Source organism: Schistocerca americana, chromosome X (assembly GCF_021461395.2).
Source record: "Schistocerca americana isolate TAMUIC-IGC-003095 chromosome X, iqSchAmer2.1, whole genome shotgun sequence".
Lineage (NCBI taxonomy): Eukaryota > Metazoa > Arthropoda > Insecta > Orthoptera > Acrididae > Schistocerca > Schistocerca americana.
In genome coordinates, this window is record NC_060130.1 from 583,344,412 (window position 1) to 583,367,822 (window position 23,411).

Consider the following 23,411-nt stretch of genomic DNA (forward strand, 5'->3'; position numbering starts at 1 on the left):
CCCTAAAATTTGTAATGCAACCCAGACCAGGTTCAAACAGAGACACAAAAGAGGCGCAAAGGTCCTGAAGTTCCTGAAAGGGAACCATGTCTGAGACAACCTGAACTTCATCCTTGATAGCAAACCCATCCAGCAAGAAGACATCCAGGCTGAAAATATTGTCAGCCGAGTGACTATTGACAACAAATTGCATAATGAGCTGTGTGACCTTCTTGTATTTTCCTGTAGTTGTGAACCAACCTCTGAAGGGAATTTAGTAGTCACCATATGCAACCAACTTGCTGGAGGGCAGGACCAATGCTGCATAACTTAGACAAGCATATGTTGGGAGGTTCACCAGGGAAACCATCACTCCTGTGTTTACTTTGAAATGAATGTCCTGTGGTGGTGGAAGGATTGCCCAGGGGAACAACAGCCTGGAGTTCTTGCATGATCCCTTGACATAAATGTGGAGTGGTGTTTGACTGTTCTGATGCTTGACGGCAGACAGTTTGAAGATGCCCATCCTTTCCACAGTGTGCACAGATATCTGCACAGTCCACTCTTTGGTGAGTCATGAAACAGTCAGGACAAGATGGGAGATCTTGCTGCTTACATCAACATGGTGTGACTGACTGCTTGAAAGCCACTGAAACATCTGAAAGTGATAAATCACAATGCCAGTGTCAAGAAAAGGGCTTATGAGAATTCTGACCCCTTGGTGGCGGTTGAACCACTGCTACAATGGGGTAAGCCATAAGGCATTCTTTTGCTGCCTGCATAATCTCAAAAAAATGCACAATTTTCAAAATATTGTCCAAGGAAGCACTGTCCAGCTTGACGGGCCAATTGAACCAGCACATCTTGAATCAAGGAATCCACATATAAGGTTTTGCAAGAGGGGCTTGCGCAAGTGAAATCACAACATTGACTCTGTCCTCGCAAATCCATCACCACCGAGTGATATGTCTGACCTGGTTGCTTGTGGTATTGATGGAACTCAAGGCATGAAGCCACCACATGGAATCATTGTGAATAATAGTTTGAGAGCAATGAACACATCTCCTCGAATATGATGTGCAACTGGATTTGAGAGGGGAGCCACATTCTTTAGTAAGAAAAATGACTCCAGTGAAGGGAAATGAGGGTGTGTGGGACTCCACCTGGGGCACTATCACAAGCTCAATGAATTGTGAACCCTGACCCTGCAAGTATTCTGACAATAGCTTAATTCCCTGATGCAACATGTTGGTTTGCAGCTGCAACTGCTGTTGGAACTGCTGTTGCAATTGTTGCTGCAGGAGCAGCTGTTGCTGTTGCTATTGCTATTGCACGAGTTGCACAAATTTTGCACTCATAAGACACTGGTAACCTTTTTGCCATATTACTGTAACCAGAGCCAGACACAACCAGAAGACACTGGCCGACAAGCTGAGGATGTTGACAGTGAGTCACCAAAAACCATGGAAAGACAACAACAGTGTTTGACAAACAATGAAGATGAAACAAGAGAATGAAAAGTCCCGAGAGTGAACCAAATCGATAACCTAGATGTAGCCATACTAATGGGGTTCAGATTCCTGTGCTGCTAGCTTTATAGAGCAGCTGTGAGACCAACAGTCTAGTGTGCGGGGCATGGCCCACATTTAGCACTGAGGTGGCAACAGGAGTGCTCACAAATATTAGGAACACCACCTAGTGGCTGTCTTCTAGGTCCATGTGTTCTGATGGGTTTTCAAACTCATAAGGCAGGGATACCAGAGCCCACTCTATCTTTTTGATCTACATTCTAATTGGAATTTAGGATTTGAATGCTGTTAACATCTGGTTTAGCCGGGTTTCTGTCCCTAACACTATGTGAGTATTGTTAGCATTTATGTCTACATCTACACACATACTCTGCAAACAACTTTATGTTGCATGGCAGAGGTTACCATGTACCAATATTAATCATTTCATTTCCTATTCCACTTGCAAATGGACCAAGGGAAAAATAACTATCTACAACCGTCCATATGAGCCCTAATTTCTCTTATCTTGTTTTGACAATCATTCCACAAAATGTAAATTAGCAACAGCAGGTCATTGTGCTGTCAGCTGCACATGCCTGTCCACGAAACTTTCTTAACAGTATTTTGTGAAAACAACATTCTCTTCCCTCCAGAGATTCCCATTTGAGTTCAGGATGGCTCTCCATAACATTTGTGTGTTGACTGAACCTGTCAGTAACTAATCTAGTAGCACACTTCCAAATTGCCCCAATGTTTTCCTTTAATCCAACCTGTTGGAGTCTCAAACTCTTGATCAGTACTCAAGAGACTAGTTCCATGATCATGCTATAGATGTTCCTTCAATGGAATAATGCAATAGTATTTTTTTTTTCAATTTACCACAATGAAAGCTACTTTCTTTAATTAATGGTGATACTATTCTTCCCAATCTGAAATCAGAATGCATGTTATCAGGCTTGTGGAGGACTATCACTATCCTAAAAAGCTTATATGTGCGCACCACATGCTCTCTGATAACCTAACTTCTCGCATGTAGTGCATGCCTGACCTATTAAAGAGGATCCTACAATTCTCCACCCATTAGAGGGGGTTGAGAAATCTGCATCAAACAATTTCATATAATTGTCTGAATCTCTGTTTTAAGCCTTTCACTTGACTCCAAACCAAAACAGCCACATGCCAGTAGGAACCAAAGATAGTCTCTGAAACCAGGTTGCAGGGATCATCCCTGCTGACATGAGCGATGATTTGCAGCTGGATGCACTGAGTGTGCTCAGTCGTTGCTGGCAAAGCCTCCTTCACATTTCAGATGTGATTCCCAGAAAGCAGACAGAGTCAATACTGGCCTTCTTTCCAACCTGCCAGCTATTTCTCTGGTGAGCTCCATGACCCACCGAACACTGGTGCTCCCAATGACAAGCATCCATTATACTGTTTCTAACTCCATGTGACATATTTGGGAGGACGTAGTTATGCTCCATCCTCTGGGCCCAGTGATGGTGCACCACCCAGTATATTTAGCATCTGACTTGGAAACTAGTGCTGCTGCCATTGACAAACCCATCATTGATAGCTAACTGCAACGGATCACATGGGCTGCTGAGGTCCATGGCTGCCCCATCACTACACTATTTCCACAGCTCTGTTCTGCATGACAGTGCATAGATTACTCCTCTTGCCTATCGTTGTGGCTACATTATTAACTGGGATTTGTTTTGGACTGCTCATGATTGTTTGAACTGCCATGACTCTGATATGGACTCACCTGCAGAGTTCATTTGAAACAAGTTATTTATGTGTGTGGTGTCTATTCACCATAATAATGCTTTGGACACATACTTAGCCATCTACAAGGTTAATTCCAAAATTTCTACCATGTGCAAATGTAAATAGCATAAATTTTGTCCTGCAAACAAATTTTTAGTTGCTCATCTACAACAACAACAACATCTGGTAATCCATTTTCTGTTTATCCATTTCTTGTTTTAAACAGTGGGTAAAATTGTATTGCACTTGTATACTTGATATGTACTTTTGCTAAGATGAAAAACTGTTTCTAGTTTTTTCATGATTTGGTTTCTCCTATACAATGGATATCAAAATGGATATCATTTTCTTGTAAAATACATCTTAAAATTCAAATTCAGTTCTGAAAATTTTCACATTCTGTGAGACTGTAGAAAAGAATGTCATTTACAAACAGAATTATGCCACAGTATTGCTCATAAAGATGATATGGCAGCATAAAATGAACAATTGAAAGCAGCACATTTACTCTGGTTCATGTCACCAGAGTAGGAGATGTTTCTACATAGAGGATGTATAATGTCTTTCTTATTGTGTAACTTCCTTGGTAATATGATATCCATATGAATACGCATGACAATTTGTACAAAACAGAATGAAACAAAAAACTGGAAAGAATTTATCATTTTGAGGAAAGTACATATTAAGCCTACAACTTCAACATTATTTAACCTACTGTCTAAAACTGGAAATGAATTACCAGACTCTTGGTGCCTATTACATTTTGTAGCATACACATTTTCTTCACTACTAGAATTTATACTCATTCACTGACTGTTTTTATAAAAGTAATATTTTAGGCCAATTAAATATTTCAGTTTAAGCTGTAGTTCTTTAACAGAGCTCTGTGTTTTACATTTTCTATTGCACTACATTAATACCACAGGTATCCAAAGTTGCTATTCCTTCTTATCTGTAAAATGCATTCTTATAAGCTATAACTACAGTCATGAGCATCTGATAGTGTACCTGCTGCTAGAATAAGAGCAGACATATGGACACGTTGACCGATCTTGCGAAGCCCTTCTGGTCCATGGTACACGGCATACATTGCAGCCATATTGGCCAGCAGAGCCTGAGCTGTACAAATGTTACTAGTTGCCTTATCTCGACGGATGTGTTGCTCTCGAGTCTGCAAAGCCAATCGATAGGCATCATGACCTCCAGCATCTCTGAAAAACAATCTCAGATGCAATAGAGTCCCTGATGTTTAAAAGAATGAAATACTAAGCAAAATAATAGAGCTCATTACAATTTTAACATTAATTTTTAGCTGTCAGTTTAAATTCATGACTTTTCTGTAAATAAGTCTCTTATTTTCTTATTGTGCCTTCAACAATATTTCATGATAAAAATATTTTATGATAACACCATGTTTATGCAGTAAGATAACTAAATCTGTAATGCTGATATAAGTTTGTTCCCATCTATTAGTGTTCTATTTATCATGTGCTGTTTAATGATTTTATCAGAATGAAATTACTCATCTTCAAAATCTGTTGTAATAAGCTTATTCCTTTTATTATATAAATGCATCTGAAATGTGTGTGCTGTGTTCATTTCAAACTGTTTCACACATTTTAGCATTATCATTCACTGTGTTTCATACATAGTTTCACTAGATGGAGAGCATTTGACAAAGTTCAGCTGTAGTATGCTGTTGGCATCTGTATTTCTCTACAGCACATTTATTGGTTTGTGTTATTCTTCTAACTCTAGGAAAGATTATTTAATTTGTTTTTATAACTACAACTTTAGTTCAACCCACTGATTTCATTTTCTGTAAGTGTCAAATAACTGCAACTTTCTTAGTTTTTCTGTTTGTTACTTTAATTTATTTCTAACTGTGCCCAGTTGAGGGATATAAACATAGAAGAGAAAGCATACCAAATAAAATAAGCAAGATGTAGAAGAATCTAGAAAATGAAGTAATCATAGACTTGAATGTGGGAAATGACAATGAGGTTAGAGGACACAACCACTGACTCCGAAGTTTGTCATGGTTCATATTTGTTTCTGGATTTATATTCCACTACAATTTCTCTATCATCATGTTAAATGGCAGTATAATTAATAGTAATGATTAAAATAAAACAGAGTAGAAGTGCTATAGTATATATTGAGTTGAATGAATATATTCTGAAACTTGTGAGAAGCAGTCAGGAATTATAATGGAAAAATCATATAACCATGACAGACAGACAAGGCAGAACTGAGAATAATCACACACATATATATATATATATATATATATATATATATATATATATATATATATATATATATATATATATATATATATATATATATATATATATATATATATATATATATAGAGGGAAACATTCCTTACCAAACGAAAGCGCTGGCACGTCAATAGACACACAAACAAACACAAACATACACACAAAATTCAAGCTTTCGCAACAAACTGTTGCCTCAACAGGAAAGAGGGAAGGAGAGGGAAAGACGAAAGGATGTGGGTTTTGAGGGAGAGGGTAAGGAGTCATTCCAATCCCGGGAGTGGAAAGATTTACCTTAGGGGGAAAAAAGGACGGGTATACACTCGCACACACACACATATCCATCCACACATATACAGACACAAGCAGACATATTTAAAGACAAAGAGTTTGGGCAGAGATGTCAGTCGAGGCGGAAGTGCAGAGGCAAAGATGTTGTTGAATGACAGGTGAGGTATGAGTGGCGGCAACTTGAAATTAGCGGAGATTGAGGCCTGGTTGATGACGGGAAGAGAGGATATATTGAAGAGCAAGTTCCCATCTCCGGAGTTCGGATAGGTTGGTGTTAGTGGGAAGTATCCAGATAACCCGGACGGTGTAACACTGTGCCAAGATGTGCTGGCCGTGCACCAAGGCATGTTTAGCCACAGGGTGATCCTCATTACCAACAAACACTGTCTGCCTGTGTCCATTCATGCGAATGGACAGTTTGTTGCTGGTCATTCCCACATAGAATGCGTCACAGTGTAGGCAGGTCAGTTGGTAAATCACGTGGGTGCTTTCACACGTGGCTCTGCCTTTGATCGTGTACACCTTCCGGGTTACAGGACTGGAGTAGGTGGTGGTGGGAGGGTGCATGGGACAGGTTTTACACTGGGGGCGGTTACAAGGGTAGGAGCCAGAGGGTAGGGAAGGTGGTTTGGGGATTTCAAAGGGATGAACTAAGAGGTTACGAAGGTTAGGTGGATGGCGGAAAGACACTCTTGGTGGAGTGGCGAGGATTTCATGAAGGACAGATCTCATTTCAGGGCAGGATTTGAGGAAGTCGTATCCCTGCTGGAGAGCCACATTCAGAGTCTGATCCAGTCCCGGAAAGTATCCTGTCACACGTGGGGCACTTTTGTGTTTCTTCTGTGGGATGTTCTGGGTTTGAGAGGATGAGGAAGTGGCTCTGGTTATTTGCTTCTGTACCAGGTCGGGAGGCTAGTTGCGGGATGCGAAAGCTGTTGTCAGGTTGTTGGTGTAATGGTTCAGGGATTCCGGACTGGAGCAGATTCATTTGCCACGAAGACCTAGGCTGCAGGGAAGGGAAGGGATGGGAAGGATTCCCTACAGCCTAGGTCTTCGTGGCAAACAAATCTGCTCCAGTCCGGAATCCCTGAACCATTACACCAACAACCTGACAACAGCTTTCGCATCCCGCAACTAGCCTCCCCACCTGGTACAGAAGCAAATAACCAGAGCCACTTCCTCATCCTCTCAAACCCAGAACATCCCACAGAAGAAACACAAAAGTGCTCCACTTGTGACAGGATACTTTCCGGGACTGGATCAGACTCTGACTGTGGCTCTCCAGCAGGGATACGACTTCCTCAAATCCTGCCCTGAAATGAGATCCATCTTTCATGAAATCCTCCCCACTCCACCAAGAGTGTCTTTCCGCCGTCCACCTAACCTTCGTAACCTCTTAGTTCATCCTTATGAAATCCCCAAACCACCTTCCCTACCCTCTGGCTCCTACCCTTGTAACCGCCCCCGGTGTAAAACCTGTCCCATGCACCCTCCCACCACCACCTACTCCAGTCCTGTAACCCAGAAGGTGTACACGATCAAAGGCAGAGCCACGTGTGAAAGCACCCACGTGATTTACCAACTGACCTGCCTACACTGTGACGCATTCTATGTGGGAATGACCAGCAACGAACTGTCCATTTGCATGAATGGACACAGGCAGACAGTGTTTGTTGGCAATGAGGATCACCCTGTGGCTAAACATGCCTTGGTGCACGGCCAGCACATCTTGGCACAGTGTTACACCGTCCAGGTTATCTGGATACTTCCCACTAACACCAACCTATCCGAACTCCGGAGATGGGAACTTGCTCTTCAATATATCCTCTCTTCCCGTCATCAACCAGGCCTCAATCTCCGCTAATTTCAAGTTGCCGCCACTCATACCTCACCTGTCATTCAACAACATCTTTGCCTCTGCACTTCCGCCTCGACTGACATCTCTGCCCAAACTCTTTGTCTTTAAATATGTCTGCTTGTGTCTGTATATGTGTGGATGGATATGTGTGTGTGTGTGTGCGCGCGCGAGTGTATACCCGTCCTTTTTCCCCCCTAAGGTAAGTCTTTCCGCTCCCGGGATTGGAATGACTCCTTACCCTCTCCCTTAAAACCCACATCCTTTCATCTTTTCCTCTCCTTCCCTCTTTCCTGATGAGGCAACAGTTTGTTGCGAAAGCTTGAATTTTGTGTGTTTGTTTGTGTGTCTATCGACCTGCCAGTGCTTTCTTTTGGTAAGTCACATTATCTTTGTTTTTATATATATATATATATATATATATATATATATATATATATATATATATATATATATATATATATATATATATATATATATATGTTTGCTCTGGATGTGAAGGGTCACAATTACAATCTAAAAGGAGACAACACTAAGTGTCTTCAAAGATATCTTTCAGTTTTATACAGCTAATCCAGCAAAGCAAACACCACAACTAGTACAATGTGAGAATGAAAAATTTACCACAATTTTGCAAGTAGAAATAAATAAAGCCATTTATTAAATGCAGAATGAAGGAGAAAGACAGTAATAACATGGTGAGCTGTAGTGAAAGTGAAATGCAGAGAACTATTCATAGAATGTCCATATAAAACAGTAATACAGTACTTGAGATGAGGCTGCAGTAGTTTAAATAAAGAGCAAGCGGACAGAGGTTGTTTATATTAATATTGACTCTTGAGAAATATTTTTGACATCAAAATTTTTTCTACTGACAATAGACTAATAATCTGTAACAATATTAGATGACAACTAGTTCAGGGATCATTTGGTTTGAAAGCAGTCACAGCATAGTACACAACTTAAAATTTAAAAGTAAGTCATAGAAAAAAAACAATGGGTATGAATTACCATTTTTTCCAGTGACTTATAAATGTTGAGATGGTTTTTCACACAATTTCATGAAAATATGTCTTGTAGACAGTTTAGAAACAAAGAATAAAATCTATGCATATCAATTGATTATGATACATGTACAATAATACAATAACTTTGAGATAAAGGAATCTTCATAACTGCTATATGGAAGTCTGGCAAAGTGCTTACAGTTCATTAAAATCATTATCTTTAGACCTGCAGGTTTTTATGTCACTTAACTGAGATGAAGGAGTACACATAAATGAATCTTATCTGAGCAATGTTTGATTTATAGATTACAATTATATTTCCTTTGACTGAAAAATGAATAAACACAGGAGAGTAAGGACAGAGCTTAAAATTATACATAATTTTAGCCTTATCAATGTTAATTGGTTTGATAACAGGGTTAGAGAGATTAACATCCTCAGTATTGAACCAGACAGCAAATTCATCTACTTGGAGCAGCTCAATTTGATGAGTGGGTATACACCAAAGAGAAAAACAGAAAATTAAAATGGTCTCAATTCATTCAGGAAATAGAATTCCACTTTTAGAAGTAAATTTAAAATGTACTTTTACTTTAACAAGTGACTGCTTTATATTTTGGCAGTGACATCAATAGATGGGATACATGAAACAATGTCACCGGAAAGTTTCTATATTTGTCTATGGCCCTTGAGTCTGTAAATCATTCAGTACTATTTTTGCAAATTAGAAACGTGTGATGTGAAAGGAGTAGCAATAGATTTCTAAATTATAATCTGTAATATAAGACATTGTGCCAAACTATATCACAAATATGAATGGCAGTGGAATCGTCATACAAAATTGTTAGTTGTGGCATCCTGCAAGGACGAATTCTTAGGCCATTTTTTTTTTATCTTTTGTATATTAATAAGTTAACGTAACCCGAAAACTCGGTGTTCCTAATCTAATGCCATTTATTAATTAGAGGTGGACTGCAAAGTCAGACATCCAAAACAACAGTGAGAACTTTAATGTCCGATTGCAGAAATTCTTTGATTAATTCACATCATAATAAAAGTAAGACCTATTATAACATACCTCAAGTGGAAAAAAATGCCAATAAAAGGTGAAAAATCAGATAAGCATCAATTTCTAGACACTGTTGTACGTGAGCACCTTAGGTAAAAAGAGATATCAGCTACATTTGTAAAAATATCAGCTGCAGCATTTACATATTGAAACATTCCACAACCATAACAATTCCTCCTGTTTTAAAACAATTCTACTGTGGATTAATCTGTTCACATCTGCAATATTGGGTCAAGATTTGGAGTGGAGCACCTGCATTCTAGAGGAATAAGATCTTCAGACTTGATAAGAAAGCAGTTATAACAACAGCCAATACAATAACCCTGCACAGATTATCTAACTAATTATAATTTACTAACTGTGCAGTACATACATTCTTAAAATAGTTATGTTCATAAAAGAGAATGTATAAAATAGTAAAATGGGCACACTCATCATTATATGATGCTTAATAATAAAAGAACTACAGATTACAGTCCACCTGCTGTTGCAAACTATATATAAAGCTGTCAAATGATATAAAGCAACTTCATGGAAATATATTGAGAACAAATTAAAACAGTAAATAATTAAAGTAATTAAGTGAGGGGTGGGCATAAAATGATAAATGGATCCTTCTATCACCCACTAGACTGATCTCCTGATGTAACCAAAAGCTTCTGAGGAAACTGCAGTTGACTTGTATCTAAGTTTCCCAGCCATACTGTAGTGATTGGTGCAGGCTTTAATCATCCAACAATTAGTTGAGAAAATTACAATTTTGTTAGTAGTGCTAAAACAAGCAGAAAGATGTATACGTTGAGTAAACTAGACAAAAACCAGTAATGTCTTATCTCAATGAGGAACTTGAAACTTTCAGGATAGGTCAGGAGCATGTAGACGAACTCTGAGTCAGGTTTAAAAGAATAGTTTACCATACACTGGATAGATATGTACCCAGTAGAACAGTTCATAATAGGAGGGAACCTCCATGGTATACAGTCACTATAAAGAAACTTCTAAAGAGAGAGAGAGAGATTACTGTATTATAGGTGCAAAACAAAGTGAAGGGCTATAGATAGAGAGATGCTGAATGAAACGTGTTTGGCTGTCAAGAGAGCAATATGTGATGCCTTCAATGACTACTGTAGGAGAATATTGTCAAATGACATTTCACAAAATCCAAAGAATTTCTGGTCACATGTAAAGGCTGCTAGTGACACCAAAGTTGATGTCCAGTCCCTTGCGAATGAGACATGAACTAAAATTGCAGGTAGCAAAGCAAAATCTGAAATGCTGAATTCCATTTAAGAATGTTCCTTTACAAAGGAAAACCCAAGAGAAATGCCCCAATTTAATCCTTGCACCACTGAGAAGATGAATGAAATAAGTACAGTATTAGCGTCAGTGGTGTTGAAAAAAAGAAGATGAATGAAATAAGTACAGTATTAGCGTCAGTGGTGTTGAAAAACAGGTGAAATTGTTATAATCGGACAAAGCTCCAGGCTCCAATGGAATCCCTGTCAAATTCTATATTGAATTTGCAGCTGAGTTAGCCCCTCTTCTCACTATAGTCTATCATAGATCCTCTAACAAAACTCTGTGCCCAGTTCTTGGAAAAGGCACAGGTCACACCTGTATACAAGAAGGGTAGCAGAAGTGAACCACAAAACTACCATCCAATAGCCTTGGCATTGATTTGTTGTAGAATCTTAGAACCTATTCTGAGCTCAAACATAATGAGGTATCATGAACAGAATAACCTCCTCAGTCATAATCAGCATGGTTTTTAAAAAATCGATCATATGAAACTCAACTCGCACTTTTCTCACATGACATAATGGAAGCTTTGGATCAAAGCAACCAGGTAGATGCAGTGTTTCTTGATTTCCAAAAAGCATGGACTCAGTACCACACCTATGCTTATTGTCAAAAGTACAATCATATGGGGTATCAAGTTAAATTTGTGACTGGATTGAGAACTTTTTATTAGGGAGGACACAGCATGTTATCTTGGATGGAAAGTCATCATCAGATGTAGAAGTAACTTTGGGTGGACCCCACGGAAGTGTGTTGGGACCATTGTTGTTCATGTTGTATGTTAATGACCTTCAGACAGTATTAATAATAAAATCAGGCTTTTTGCAGATGATGCAGTTATTGATAATGAAGTACCATCTGAGGGAAGCTGCATAAATACTCAGTCAGATCTTGTTAAGATTTCAACATGTTGCAGAGATTGGCAACTTGCTCTAAATGTTCAGATATGAAAAACTGTGCTCTTCACAAAATGAAAAAAACATGGTATCTTATGATCGTAATTCCAACGTGTCACAGTGGGAATTGGACAACTAATCAATTACCTGGTGTATCACTTCGTAGGGATGTTAAATTGAATGATCATATAGCTTCAGTCATATGTAAAGAAGGTGGTAGACTTAAGTTTATTGGTAGAATACTGAGGAAGTGCAATCAGTCTACTAAAGAGATTGCTTAAAAATCACTTGTGCGACCCATCCTAGAGTATTGCTGAAGTGTGTGGGATGCATATCTGATAGGACTAACGGGGGATATTGAACATATACAGAGAAGGACAGCACAGATGGTCACAGATTTGTCTGATCCATGAGAGAGTGTCACAGAGATACTGAATGAACTGAAATGGCAGACTCTTGAAGACAGACATAAACTATCCAGAGAAAGTCTATTAACAAAGTGTCAAGAACTGGCTTTAAATGATTTCTCTAGGGATATACTACTATATATATAACTCAGGCAGAGATCATGAGGATAAGATTAGAATAAACATTGCATGCACAGATGCATTCAAACAGTCATTCTTCCCATGCTCCACACATGAATGGAACAGGAAGAAACCCTAATAATTTGTACAATGCACCTCATTGTGGTATGTCAAGTATAGATGTAGATGTACAAGGTGCATTCCAGTTCTAAGGCCTCCGATTTTTTTTCTAATTAACTACTCACCCGAAATCGATGAAACTGGTGTTACTTCTCGAAGTAATCGCCCTGCAGACGTACACATTTTTCACAACACTGATGCCATGATTCCATGGCAGTGGCGAAGACTTCTTTAGGAGTCTGTTTTGACCACTGGAAAATCGCTGAGGCAATAGCAGCACGGGTGGTGAATGTGTGGCCACGGAGAGTGTCTTTCATTGTTGGAAAAAGCCAAAAGTCACTAGGAGCCAGGTCAGGTGAGTAGGGAGCATGAGGAATCACTTCAAAGTTGTTATCATGAAGAAACTGTTGCGTAACGTTAGCTCGATGTGCGGGTGCATTGTCTTGGTGAAACAGCACACGCGCAGCCCTTCCCGGACGTTTTTGTTGCAGTGCAGGAAGGAATATGTTCTTCAAAACATTTTTGTAGGATGCACCTGTTACCGTAGTGCCCTTTGGAATGCAATGGGTAAGGATTACGCCCTCGCTGTCCCAGAACATGGACACCATCATTTTTTCAGCACTGGCGGTTACCCGAAATTTTTTTAGTGGCGGTGAATCTGTGTGCTTCCATTGAGCTGACTGGCGCTTTGTTTCTGGATTGAAAAATGGCATCCATGTCTCATCCATTGTCACAACCGATGAAAAGAAAGTCCCATTCATGATGTCGTTGCGCGTCAACATTGCTTGGCAACATGCCACACGGGCAGCCATGTGGTCATCTGTCAGCATTCGTGGCACCCACCTGGGTGACACTTTTCGCATTTTCAGGTCGCCATGCAGGATTGTGTGCACAGAACCCACAGAAATGCCAACTCTGGAGGTGATCTGTTCAACAGTCATTTGGCGATCCCCCAAAACAATTCTCTCCATTTTCTCGATCATGTCGTCAGACCGGCTTGTGCGAGCCCGAGGTTGTTTCGGTTTGTTGTCACATGATGTTCTGCCTTCATTAAACTGCTGCACCCACGAACGCACTTTCGACACATCCATAACTCCATCACCACATGTCTCCTTCAACTGTCGATGAATTTCAATTGGTTTCACACCACGCAAATTCAGAAAACGAATGATCACAAGCTGTTCAAGTAAGGAAAACGTCGCCATTTTAAGTATTTAAAACAGTTCTCATTCTTGCCGGTGGCAGTAAAATTCCATCTGCCGTACAGTGCTGCCATCTCTGGGACGTATTGACAATGAACGTGGCCTCATTTTAAAACAATGCGCATGTTTCTATCTCTTTCCAGTCCGGAAAAAAAAATTGGAGGCCTTAGTACTTGAATGCACCTCATAAAATACATTTACATTCACTTAAATATTTATGAACTCTATTATTTATGGTACTAATGTTTGTCTGCATACAGCTTACAGTTGCAAAATTTTAGTGGTAGTAAATCATCATATGCATTGTATGGTTTCATTAATGTGAATATATGAAAGTGACTATGTCCAAGGAAAACTACAGTTGTGGATACCATAACAGCTGTGATGAAATTCTTCTTCTGGAAACATGCCCCAGGCTATGTGATGTTTCCACATTATCCTTTCTTTCAGGAGTTTTAGTCTTGCAAGTTGGTGCTGGTAACCAGAGCCAGGCTAGCCTATGTCCAGTCACAGCTCTCAAGAAAAACTTAATTACTTCAAATGATGAATAAAAATTTGCCTCGAAATATCTATTTTCCATAGGGTCTGCCTGCCCACTTTGTACACCTGGTAAATATGTAGGTTCAAGAGATCAGAATTCATGAACCCCAAGGTCCTCATTTGCAAATGATTCACCATACAAAAATAAAATGCTCAAATAATGTCTTGTGCTATCTTCATGACTTGCATAGCTTGTTTTTTTTTTATCAGAAACCTGTCAAATGTAGTTAAAAGTCAGTCAACAGCCTGAGTGAAGCTCAGTAGAGTGAGCTGTTTTTCCTGTGATAAATGGGACAATTTGCCTGTGTACACAGCTCCATCTGTCAACACTCCTCAAAGTGTCATTTTAAGATCCGATCATGTGTGCCTTCTTGGGGCAAGAAGGCTTGTCAAGATGACAAGTTGCCCACCAAAGCATTTTACATCATAGAGACATCATTCAAACATTGAAGTGTTATTGTGTGACACAATTTATTAAATCTAGTAACCACCATCACTATGATCATGATTTCATCATAGTGATGATAGGGGAGTATTTTTGCTAGAAAGAGCAAATAAGCTGGTGTTTGCTTCCCACTTAGACAACAAATGGACACCATTTACTTCCAGTATGATGGATTCAGAGGAGTTCGGAGCAAAGTTTAAACATATTGTAAATAGCACTCTGAAGAAGTATGTGTTGAGTACGTATATTAGAGACTACAAAGACCCACAGTGATTTAATAACAAAATTCTGACAACACTGAGGAAACAAAGGCTATTGTGCTCTTCAGTTCAAAAGAGAATGCACAAATGATGATAGGCAAAAGTTTGTAGATATACACGCATCTATTAAAAGATCAATGCATGGCATACAACAACTACCACCATCATCATACCTTAGTAAAAATCTAGCCGAGAACCCAAGAAAATTCTGGTCCTACGGAAAATTTCTGAGCGGTCAAAGGCTTCTATCCAGTCACTTCTTGTCTAATCTGGTGTGGCAAAAGATGACAGCAAAAGGAAAGGTGAAGTTTTAAATTTTGCATTTAGGAAATCATTCATGCAGGAGGATCATACATGAATACCATCACTTGAAAATCACACAGACTCCCGCGTTGAGGACATCTTAATAGGTGTCCCTGGTGTAGAGAAGCAACGGAAAAAATTGAAAACAAATCACCAGATGTGAGTGGACTCCCAATTTGATTTTACAAAGAGTATTCTATGACACTGCTCCCTTACTGAGCTTGCATTTATTGTGAATCTCTCACCTAGTGCAAAGTTCCAAGTGACTGAAATAAAGTGTAGGTAACTCCTGTATCTAAGCAGGGTAAAAGAATAGGCCTGCAATATTCCAGACCAATATCCTTAACATCAGTTTGCTGCAGGTTCTTTAACATACAGTATATTCTCAGTTCAAATATAATAAATTTTCTTGAGATGAAAAAGTTTTCGTTCACAGATCAACATGGATTTAGAATGCATCGCCCATGCAAAACTTAGCTTGCCCTTTCCTCACATTTGGGAGGACGACAGTTCAATCCCGCGTCCAGCCATCCTGATTTACGTTTTCCGTGATTTCCTTAAGCCGCTCCAGGTAAATGCCGGGATGGTTCCTTTGAAAGGGCACGGCCGACTTCCTTCTCCATCCTTCCCTAATCCGATGAGACCGATGACCTCGCTGTCTGGTCTCCTCCCCCAAACAACCCAACCCCCTTTCCTCACATGGTATCCTATAAACCGTGGATAAAGAGCAACAAGTAGATTCCATATTCCCAGATTTCCAAAAAGCACTGGACACAGTACCCCACTGCAGCCTGGTAACAAATGTACAAGCATACGGAATAAGTTGCCAGATACATCAGTGGATCAAAGACTTCTTAAGTAAAACCCAGTACATTTTCCTTGATGGCAAGTGTCATCAGATACAAGCCTCTGAACTGGAGCGCCCCAGGAATGTGTGATAGAATCACTATTATTCTCTATATGCATAAATGATCTGACAGACAGGGTGAGCAGCAATCTGTGGATGTTTGTTGATGGTACTGTGGTGTACAGGAAGGTGCCATCATTGAGTGACTGTAAGAGGATACAAAATGACTTACACAAAATTTCTAGTTGGTATGGTGCGTAGCAGCTATCTCTAAATGTAAAAAAATTAAAGTCAATGCAGATGGGTAGGAAAAACAATCCCTTAATGTACATGTACAGTATTAGTAATGTGCTTCTTAACACAGTCACATCAATTAAATATCCAGGCAGAACATGGCAAAGCAATATGAAATGGAACAAGCATTGAAGGATAGTGGTAGGGAAGGTAAATGAATGGTCAACTTCAGTATATTGGGAGAATTTCAGGAGAATGTGGATCATCTGTAAAGGAGACTGTGTATACAACACTAGTGCAACCCATTCTTGAGTACTGCTGGAGTGTTTGGGATCCTCACCAGCCCAGATTAAAGGAAGAATGAAAGCAATTTGGAGGCAGGCAGCTACATCTGTTACTGGAAGGTTTGACTGACACAAGTATTATGGAAATGCTTTGGAAACTCAGATGGGAATCCCTGGATGGTAGGGAACATTCTTGTTGAGAAACGCCATTGAGAAAATTTAGAGAACTGTCATTTGAGGCTGACTGCAGAATGATTCTACTGCCAGAATTGTATGGTTTGCATAATGGCCACAAAGCTAAGATAAAAGAAATTACGGTTGTAGAGAGGAATATAGGCAGTTGTTCTTCCCTTGCTCTATATGCAAGTGAAAGAGGAAAGGAAATGGCCAGTAGTGGTACAAAGTACCTTCTGCCATGCACTATTGCCGAGTATGTATGTAGATGTAGAAAAGATTGATGATCTGCCTGTTAGTGGTAGCCAGTAGACAACACCATCAGCTGATGAAAGCCATCTACAAATTATGGCTCATATACTCCCTCCTCCCCCCCACCCCCCAAATGAGTAAGTAAGTAAGTAAGTAAGTAAGTAAATAAATAAATAAAAAAATAAATAAATAAAATGTGAGAGGGCTGTTGAAAGACACTGTACGTAACTACCTTCACACAGTCAGTTTGGCCCCTAGGCATCCATTATGAAGAACAGTACAAACACCCAGCACCATGCTGTATGAAGATGGTGGGCAAGGGAACAACTAGAATGATGGAACCTGGACTAATGGTGTCTTGTTCTCTTCACTAACAAATGTAAAATCTGCCTGTAGAGGCAGGCTGGTTAATCTTGGTTTGTGCCTATATTATGTATGGATGTTGGATGAATCATCACTGTCATGGCTACTCTGGCAATTGTGGACAGGGCCTCAAACGTATTGTTCAGCCTTATACTCAACATTTTGATGCTAGGTTTGTCTTGAAAGGCATCAATACATTAGCACTCTATGCCCTCATTGTAAAAACTGTGGTGTCACTGCCAGACACCACACTTGCTAGGTGGTAGCTTTAAATCGGCCGCGGTCCATTAGTACATGTCAGACCCGCGTGTCGCCACTGTGTGATCGCAGACCGAGCGCCACCACAAGGCAGGTCTCGAGATACGGAATAGCACTCGCCCCAGTTGTACGGACGACTTTGCTAGCGACTACATGGACAAAGCATTGCTCATTAGCCGAGCCAATAGTTAGAATAGCCTTCAGCTAAGTCAATGGCTACGACCTAGCAAGGCGCCATTAGTAACATTGCATGTACCTAAAGAGTCTCACTTGTATCGCCACAATCTCCAGATGTACCAAAAGGATGGATTAAAGTTAAGTATTCCAAAAGCTACGTACTTTTCTTTATAGCATTCATTACGTATCCTGTTTCAGACCTCACGCCATCCTGTTTTAGCTAAACGCATGCCTTTCGTCTTCCTCTCATTGTGTCTAGGCTGTCCTGTCTAGACACAACAAAAACCTTCTTTCACAGAGCAGGAATTAACCAAATGCAATGGCTTGTGGTACCTGCTGCTATGAGCAAAACTGAGCATGTTTGGGGCCAATTAAAACTTTTATTAACTTGTTGCATTGACCCTCCTCACACACTGAATGACCTCAGGAGGGCTATCACAAAGAAGGGGGAAATCTTGGACAGAAAAATTTTGAGCACCTTGTGGACAGTAACCGAAGAGGATTCAAGCATATCACACTATAGGGGGTGGAACAACATGGTATTGCATGTTATGCTGCAGCAACTGGTGATTTCAGAGATTTGGAAAGATGTGCACTGTCAAACACACTGTCTTTCTTTAGCTTTTCTTCTTTTATTTCACAGTAAAGCTATTTTTTCCATTTAATAAGGCCTTTCCATTTATTCTTTATGCCCTTTGAATCTGAGCTCAACATTTGTGCAAATATGCGGGTGGTGAAAGACATCTTTTACAGTTTAGGTTGTGCTACTGACTCTTTCTCAGGTTAAGTGAATAATGTCACTTTGTGAGATGCATTCAGCACACACCTTTGCCCATTTTTGTTACTTGATTTAATTTAGTGCTTGGTTTCATAGTAGTGATTAGTTAATTTTAATCCTTTGTTAAATTTGGATGCAGTGAGTTCAGAAGCCTAAGCTCAAAAATTTCTATATGCTCACATACTTACTGACTTACTGATGTAAACACTTATTGATTTACTGATACTTTATTTGCGTATGAAAGTGGGAGATCTATGTATTTTCAAGGTAATTGAAGTATGTCACACAACTAAACATCACTTGAGGACTGACACTGTTGAAACAATGGATACATGTGATATGAGTAGGTTGGTCATAAATGACAGTAATTAGGCAATTATGTCCCAGATAACAAGTTGAATGAAAGCACTAGCCACATGCTTGGGCCAGCTTGTATCAATTATTCTGTTTGGATTGTGAGTAATGTTTCTTCAAGATTCAGACATGTATACAGGGGACACCAATAATACATAGTCAATGGTGGTCCTTACAAAACTATAAGGAAGGGAAGGAAATAGATCCGATGTGGACACAATGTATTTGCAATAGATGTTAGTCTAGCGAATTATACGGAGTTTGGTGGACAGGAGTTCTACATATACGCACATACATATACCATCAACAGTAAGAACCAGCTCAAAAGGAAGTGAAACATTCAGTAATATATGTTCAAATGTAACTGTCATATTCATTCAGTAAACATAAGAAAGTCCCATTTTTCCCTCTAGAACTCCTCTCAGAAATTGAAAAGTGCAAGAAACCTACTGAATATATTGTGCCATTATCCTCTTGCACTGATCTAATTTATCATATTAGTCATATGCATACAACTGACTGTATTTGTTAATCTGAAGAACATATTCCTACTCTTCCTTTTGTCATCTATAATTGAGCATAGAAAGCATAACTGCATAAGTCACAGTTTCTCTATTAAAGTTCCAAACTGTTTCTTGTTGTTCTATAGCATAGCACTATAGCTAAAGAGATGCTCAATGGAACACATTTGGCTGTCAAGAGGACAATGTGTGAAGTCTTCCATTACTATAAAAGCAGAATCTTATCAAAAGAGCTCTCAAAAAAACCTAAAGAAAAGCTAGTCTATGGCACCAAAGTATAATATAACAGATCAGGATGAACTACTGAAAAATATGATACAGCTGTAGTAAAAAAGCTGATCAAACATGTAATATGTATGTCAAAACTTGTTATTGCAACTTTTGTTTTCCACTCACTGTAGTTATTGATTCATTATGTTATATGCAAGTATAATTAATTTCATTATTGCCCAATTTTGTAGAATTATTGTTTGTTTGCCATATAAACATTGTGATATTTTCGTAAAACCTAATAGAAGTAAGAAACTAACTGAATCCATAGAATATGAAGTTATGCCACAAATGTTATCAATGTAATTTGAAAAATAATTATATTTCTAACTGAACTTTGATATTTCTGACTGTTAAAAACACATGTGTTACAGATCTGAAGCTAAAAAGATGTATATTTCTTAAATCTAACTAGAAAAATCTGTGTGCATATTTTTATTACATAGATCATGGTATGTTCCAATAATATGGTAATTATTTTTTGTAACTGTAATTTATTTAAATTCTATTGTTAATAATAGGTTAACTGGTAAAAAGTTTATTTACACTTAGGTAGCTGTACCCAGCAAACTAACAGTTCACAGTCCCTAAATTCACACTATGAGCAGTAAAGTTGTACGAAATTGTGCTCATACACATATGCTAAAATTGTCTTGGTTCTGTGTAAATTTTGTAAAGAATCTTTAAAGATTATTAAGTGACGCATCTAATCATATTTCTTTCATACATGTTGTTATTTTGGAGTACCATAAAAGTCCAACTAACCCAGGATTTTGATATTACAACAGGCAGATGCTGTTGTCAATAAATGGATATACAAGCTAAGCAATTCAAAAACAGCTGTTTCATTCCCATGCCACAATATTTTGCAAGTGCATCTCACATCAAAATTTTGCAGAAGTAACACAATTATAATGGACATTTTATCTGTATTAATGGCACGAGAGTGTTACACCAGATACACACGGACTGCACAGGAATTGAAATTGAGGCTTGCAAAGCAAAAGCTAAAATGTTGAATTCCATTTTATAATGTTACTTTAATAGAGTGGAAACAGAAGTATTGTTCCAATTTACTACTTGCATAATGGGAAAGGTGATGATACAAATAATAAAGCCAGTGGCATTGAGAAACAGCTAAAATGAAACAAGGCTTCAATAAGATTCTATATAGAACTAACAGCTAAGTAAGCTCTCATTTTAACCATAATGTACCATAGATCCCCAAACAGAAGCCTATGTCCAGTTGCTTGAAGAAGCCACAGGTAACACCAATCAACTGGAAGGGTAGCAGAAGTGATCCACAAAACTACTGTCCTGTCTCAATGACGTCCATCTATTGTCTAATCATGGAACTAATCATGGAACATATCATGGGCTCAAACATAATGGGGTATCTTGAACAGTACAGTCTCTTCCATGCCAACCACATAGAATCAGAAAATTCTGATAATGCAAAACTCAATTTGTGCTTGTTTCACCAACTCTTGAAGGCAATGTATCAAGGCAGTCAGGTGGATGCAGTATTTCTTTGCTTCCAGAAACCATTTGACTTGGTACCACACCAAAGATTATTGTCAAAATTATGATTATATTGAGTATCACAAAAAACTTTTTGACTGCTATGATGATGCCTTGGTTGGGGGTACACAATATCTTATCTTGGATGGAAAGTCATTGAAAGACAATCAAGTAACTTCAGATGTGCCCCAAAGAAACATTAGAACCCTTTGTGTTCACATGGTACATTAATTACCTGAAAGCTAATATTTATAGTAATCTCACACTTCTTGCAGATAATGCACTTATCTTCAATGAACTACACTATTTGAAAAAGATTGCATAAATATCCAGTTAAATCATTGAAAGATTTCAAAGTGGTGTAAAGACAGTACCTTGTATTCAGTGTTCAGAAACGTAAAATTATGCACGTCACAAAATGCAGAAAAGTATTATTTTATAACTACACCAGTGACCCACAATGGGAATCAATTGACTCATTCAAATACATGGGGATAAAAATTTATAGTGACATGAACAGACCTATCAGATAGGCCCAATCATAGATAAAGCAGGTGGCAGTCTTTGGTTTATTGGTGGGATATTAGGAAAATGCAGTCACTCTACAAAGGAGAGTGCTTACATATCATTTGTATGTCTCTTCTTAGAATATTGCTCAAGTGTGTGGGACCCATTCAAAATAGGACTAACAGGGGATCTTGTATGTATACAAAGAAAGGTAGTATAAATGGTCACAGGTTGGTTTGACTCACAGAGGAGTGTAACAGAGATGTTGAAAACCTGAATTGCCAGATACTTTAAGATATATGGCATTTATCCTGTGAAAGCCTATTACAAAGTTTGGAGAACCAATATTGAGAGAAGAATTCGAGATATTCTTCATGCCTCAGCAAATCAGTCCTGTAGGCACCAAGAAGACAAGACTAGACTAACTGCATCAGCTGCAGAGGCATTTAAGCAGGCGTTATTCCCAAGTGCCATATGCAGTTGAAACAGGAAGAAACCCTAATTTGTGATGATGTGCAAAGTACCCACTGCCACATTTTTCACAGCAGTTCACCATAAAATCCATCAACAGCTGTTACCTCATATACCTGGATATCTTCAGAAAACCATAATCACATTTGCAAACTAAAGTAAAGCTGAAACCTGCTTTCAGGTGGTCAGTAGAAGATTCAGTCAGAAGAACTAAAAGTATAGTGGTATACGGATGAAAACATGGCAAAGGATTTAACTGACACTGGTAATGGGGCTCTGTTGGCACTTGTATATACATATGTGATCTTTAAGTATGTGAATATGTTTATTGTTTCCTAACATGTATCACGCTATATGGTAACAACACTGCTCAATTTTTATGGTTTTGTTGTTCATAATTATGCAACCTTTTATTTCATTGTTGTCATTTATTTTAGAGCCATTATGTGCAGTATACTAGGACTTATAGCTTGTTCATACATCTGATGTCAACAAACTGAAGTATCCGTTTTTTCATTATGCTCAGTACAATGGGCTTTTGTACTTTGCACATATTTCTGAAGTCAACAAATTGCCCTTTCATGTAACATTAAAATACTGCAAGTGTTTACATTCTTATGATTACACGAATAATGAGTTTATCCGCATCATTTTATTACTTCATTCACAAGTTTATGTCATGTGCTTTCATTGTTTAGGTTGAACTGATAATAATTTATAACTTAAACTAATCATAATTTTTAAAAAAAATACTGATATAGCAGCTTTTGAAGATTTGAAGGTATTACTCCAGAATAATTTGATAGATGTGGAGCACTGCCTGTAAAAAGCATAAATTAGGTACACTTTTTTTTGTATTTTGCAGAACACACTCATTTCCAGCAGCTTCTAGTTGTTCAGTGGTAATCAAGGAAGTAATCATTATGTTTATCTCTGTGCATTTACAAGAACAATAAATTATTGGTAGCTGCCACTGTCATTACCACTTGTTCTCATACAAAATTCTTGCCAGTTATTTTTTTACAGTAGAACCTCACTAACCTGACC

General features: G+C 38.6%; 1 protein-coding gene across 1 annotated transcript in view; it reads right to left on the reverse strand.

Moving 5' to 3' along the window:
• Positions 1-23,411, reverse strand: part of LOC124555229 (glycine dehydrogenase (decarboxylating), mitochondrial) — a 316,302-nt gene that overhangs the window by 120,444 nt on the left and 172,447 nt on the right. Inside the window, exon 7 of the mRNA XM_047129086.1 lies at positions 4,266-4,468. Coding sequence (XP_046985042.1) covers positions 4,266-4,468 — 203 coding nt within the window. The remainder of the gene's footprint in view (positions 1-4,265; positions 4,469-23,411) is intronic.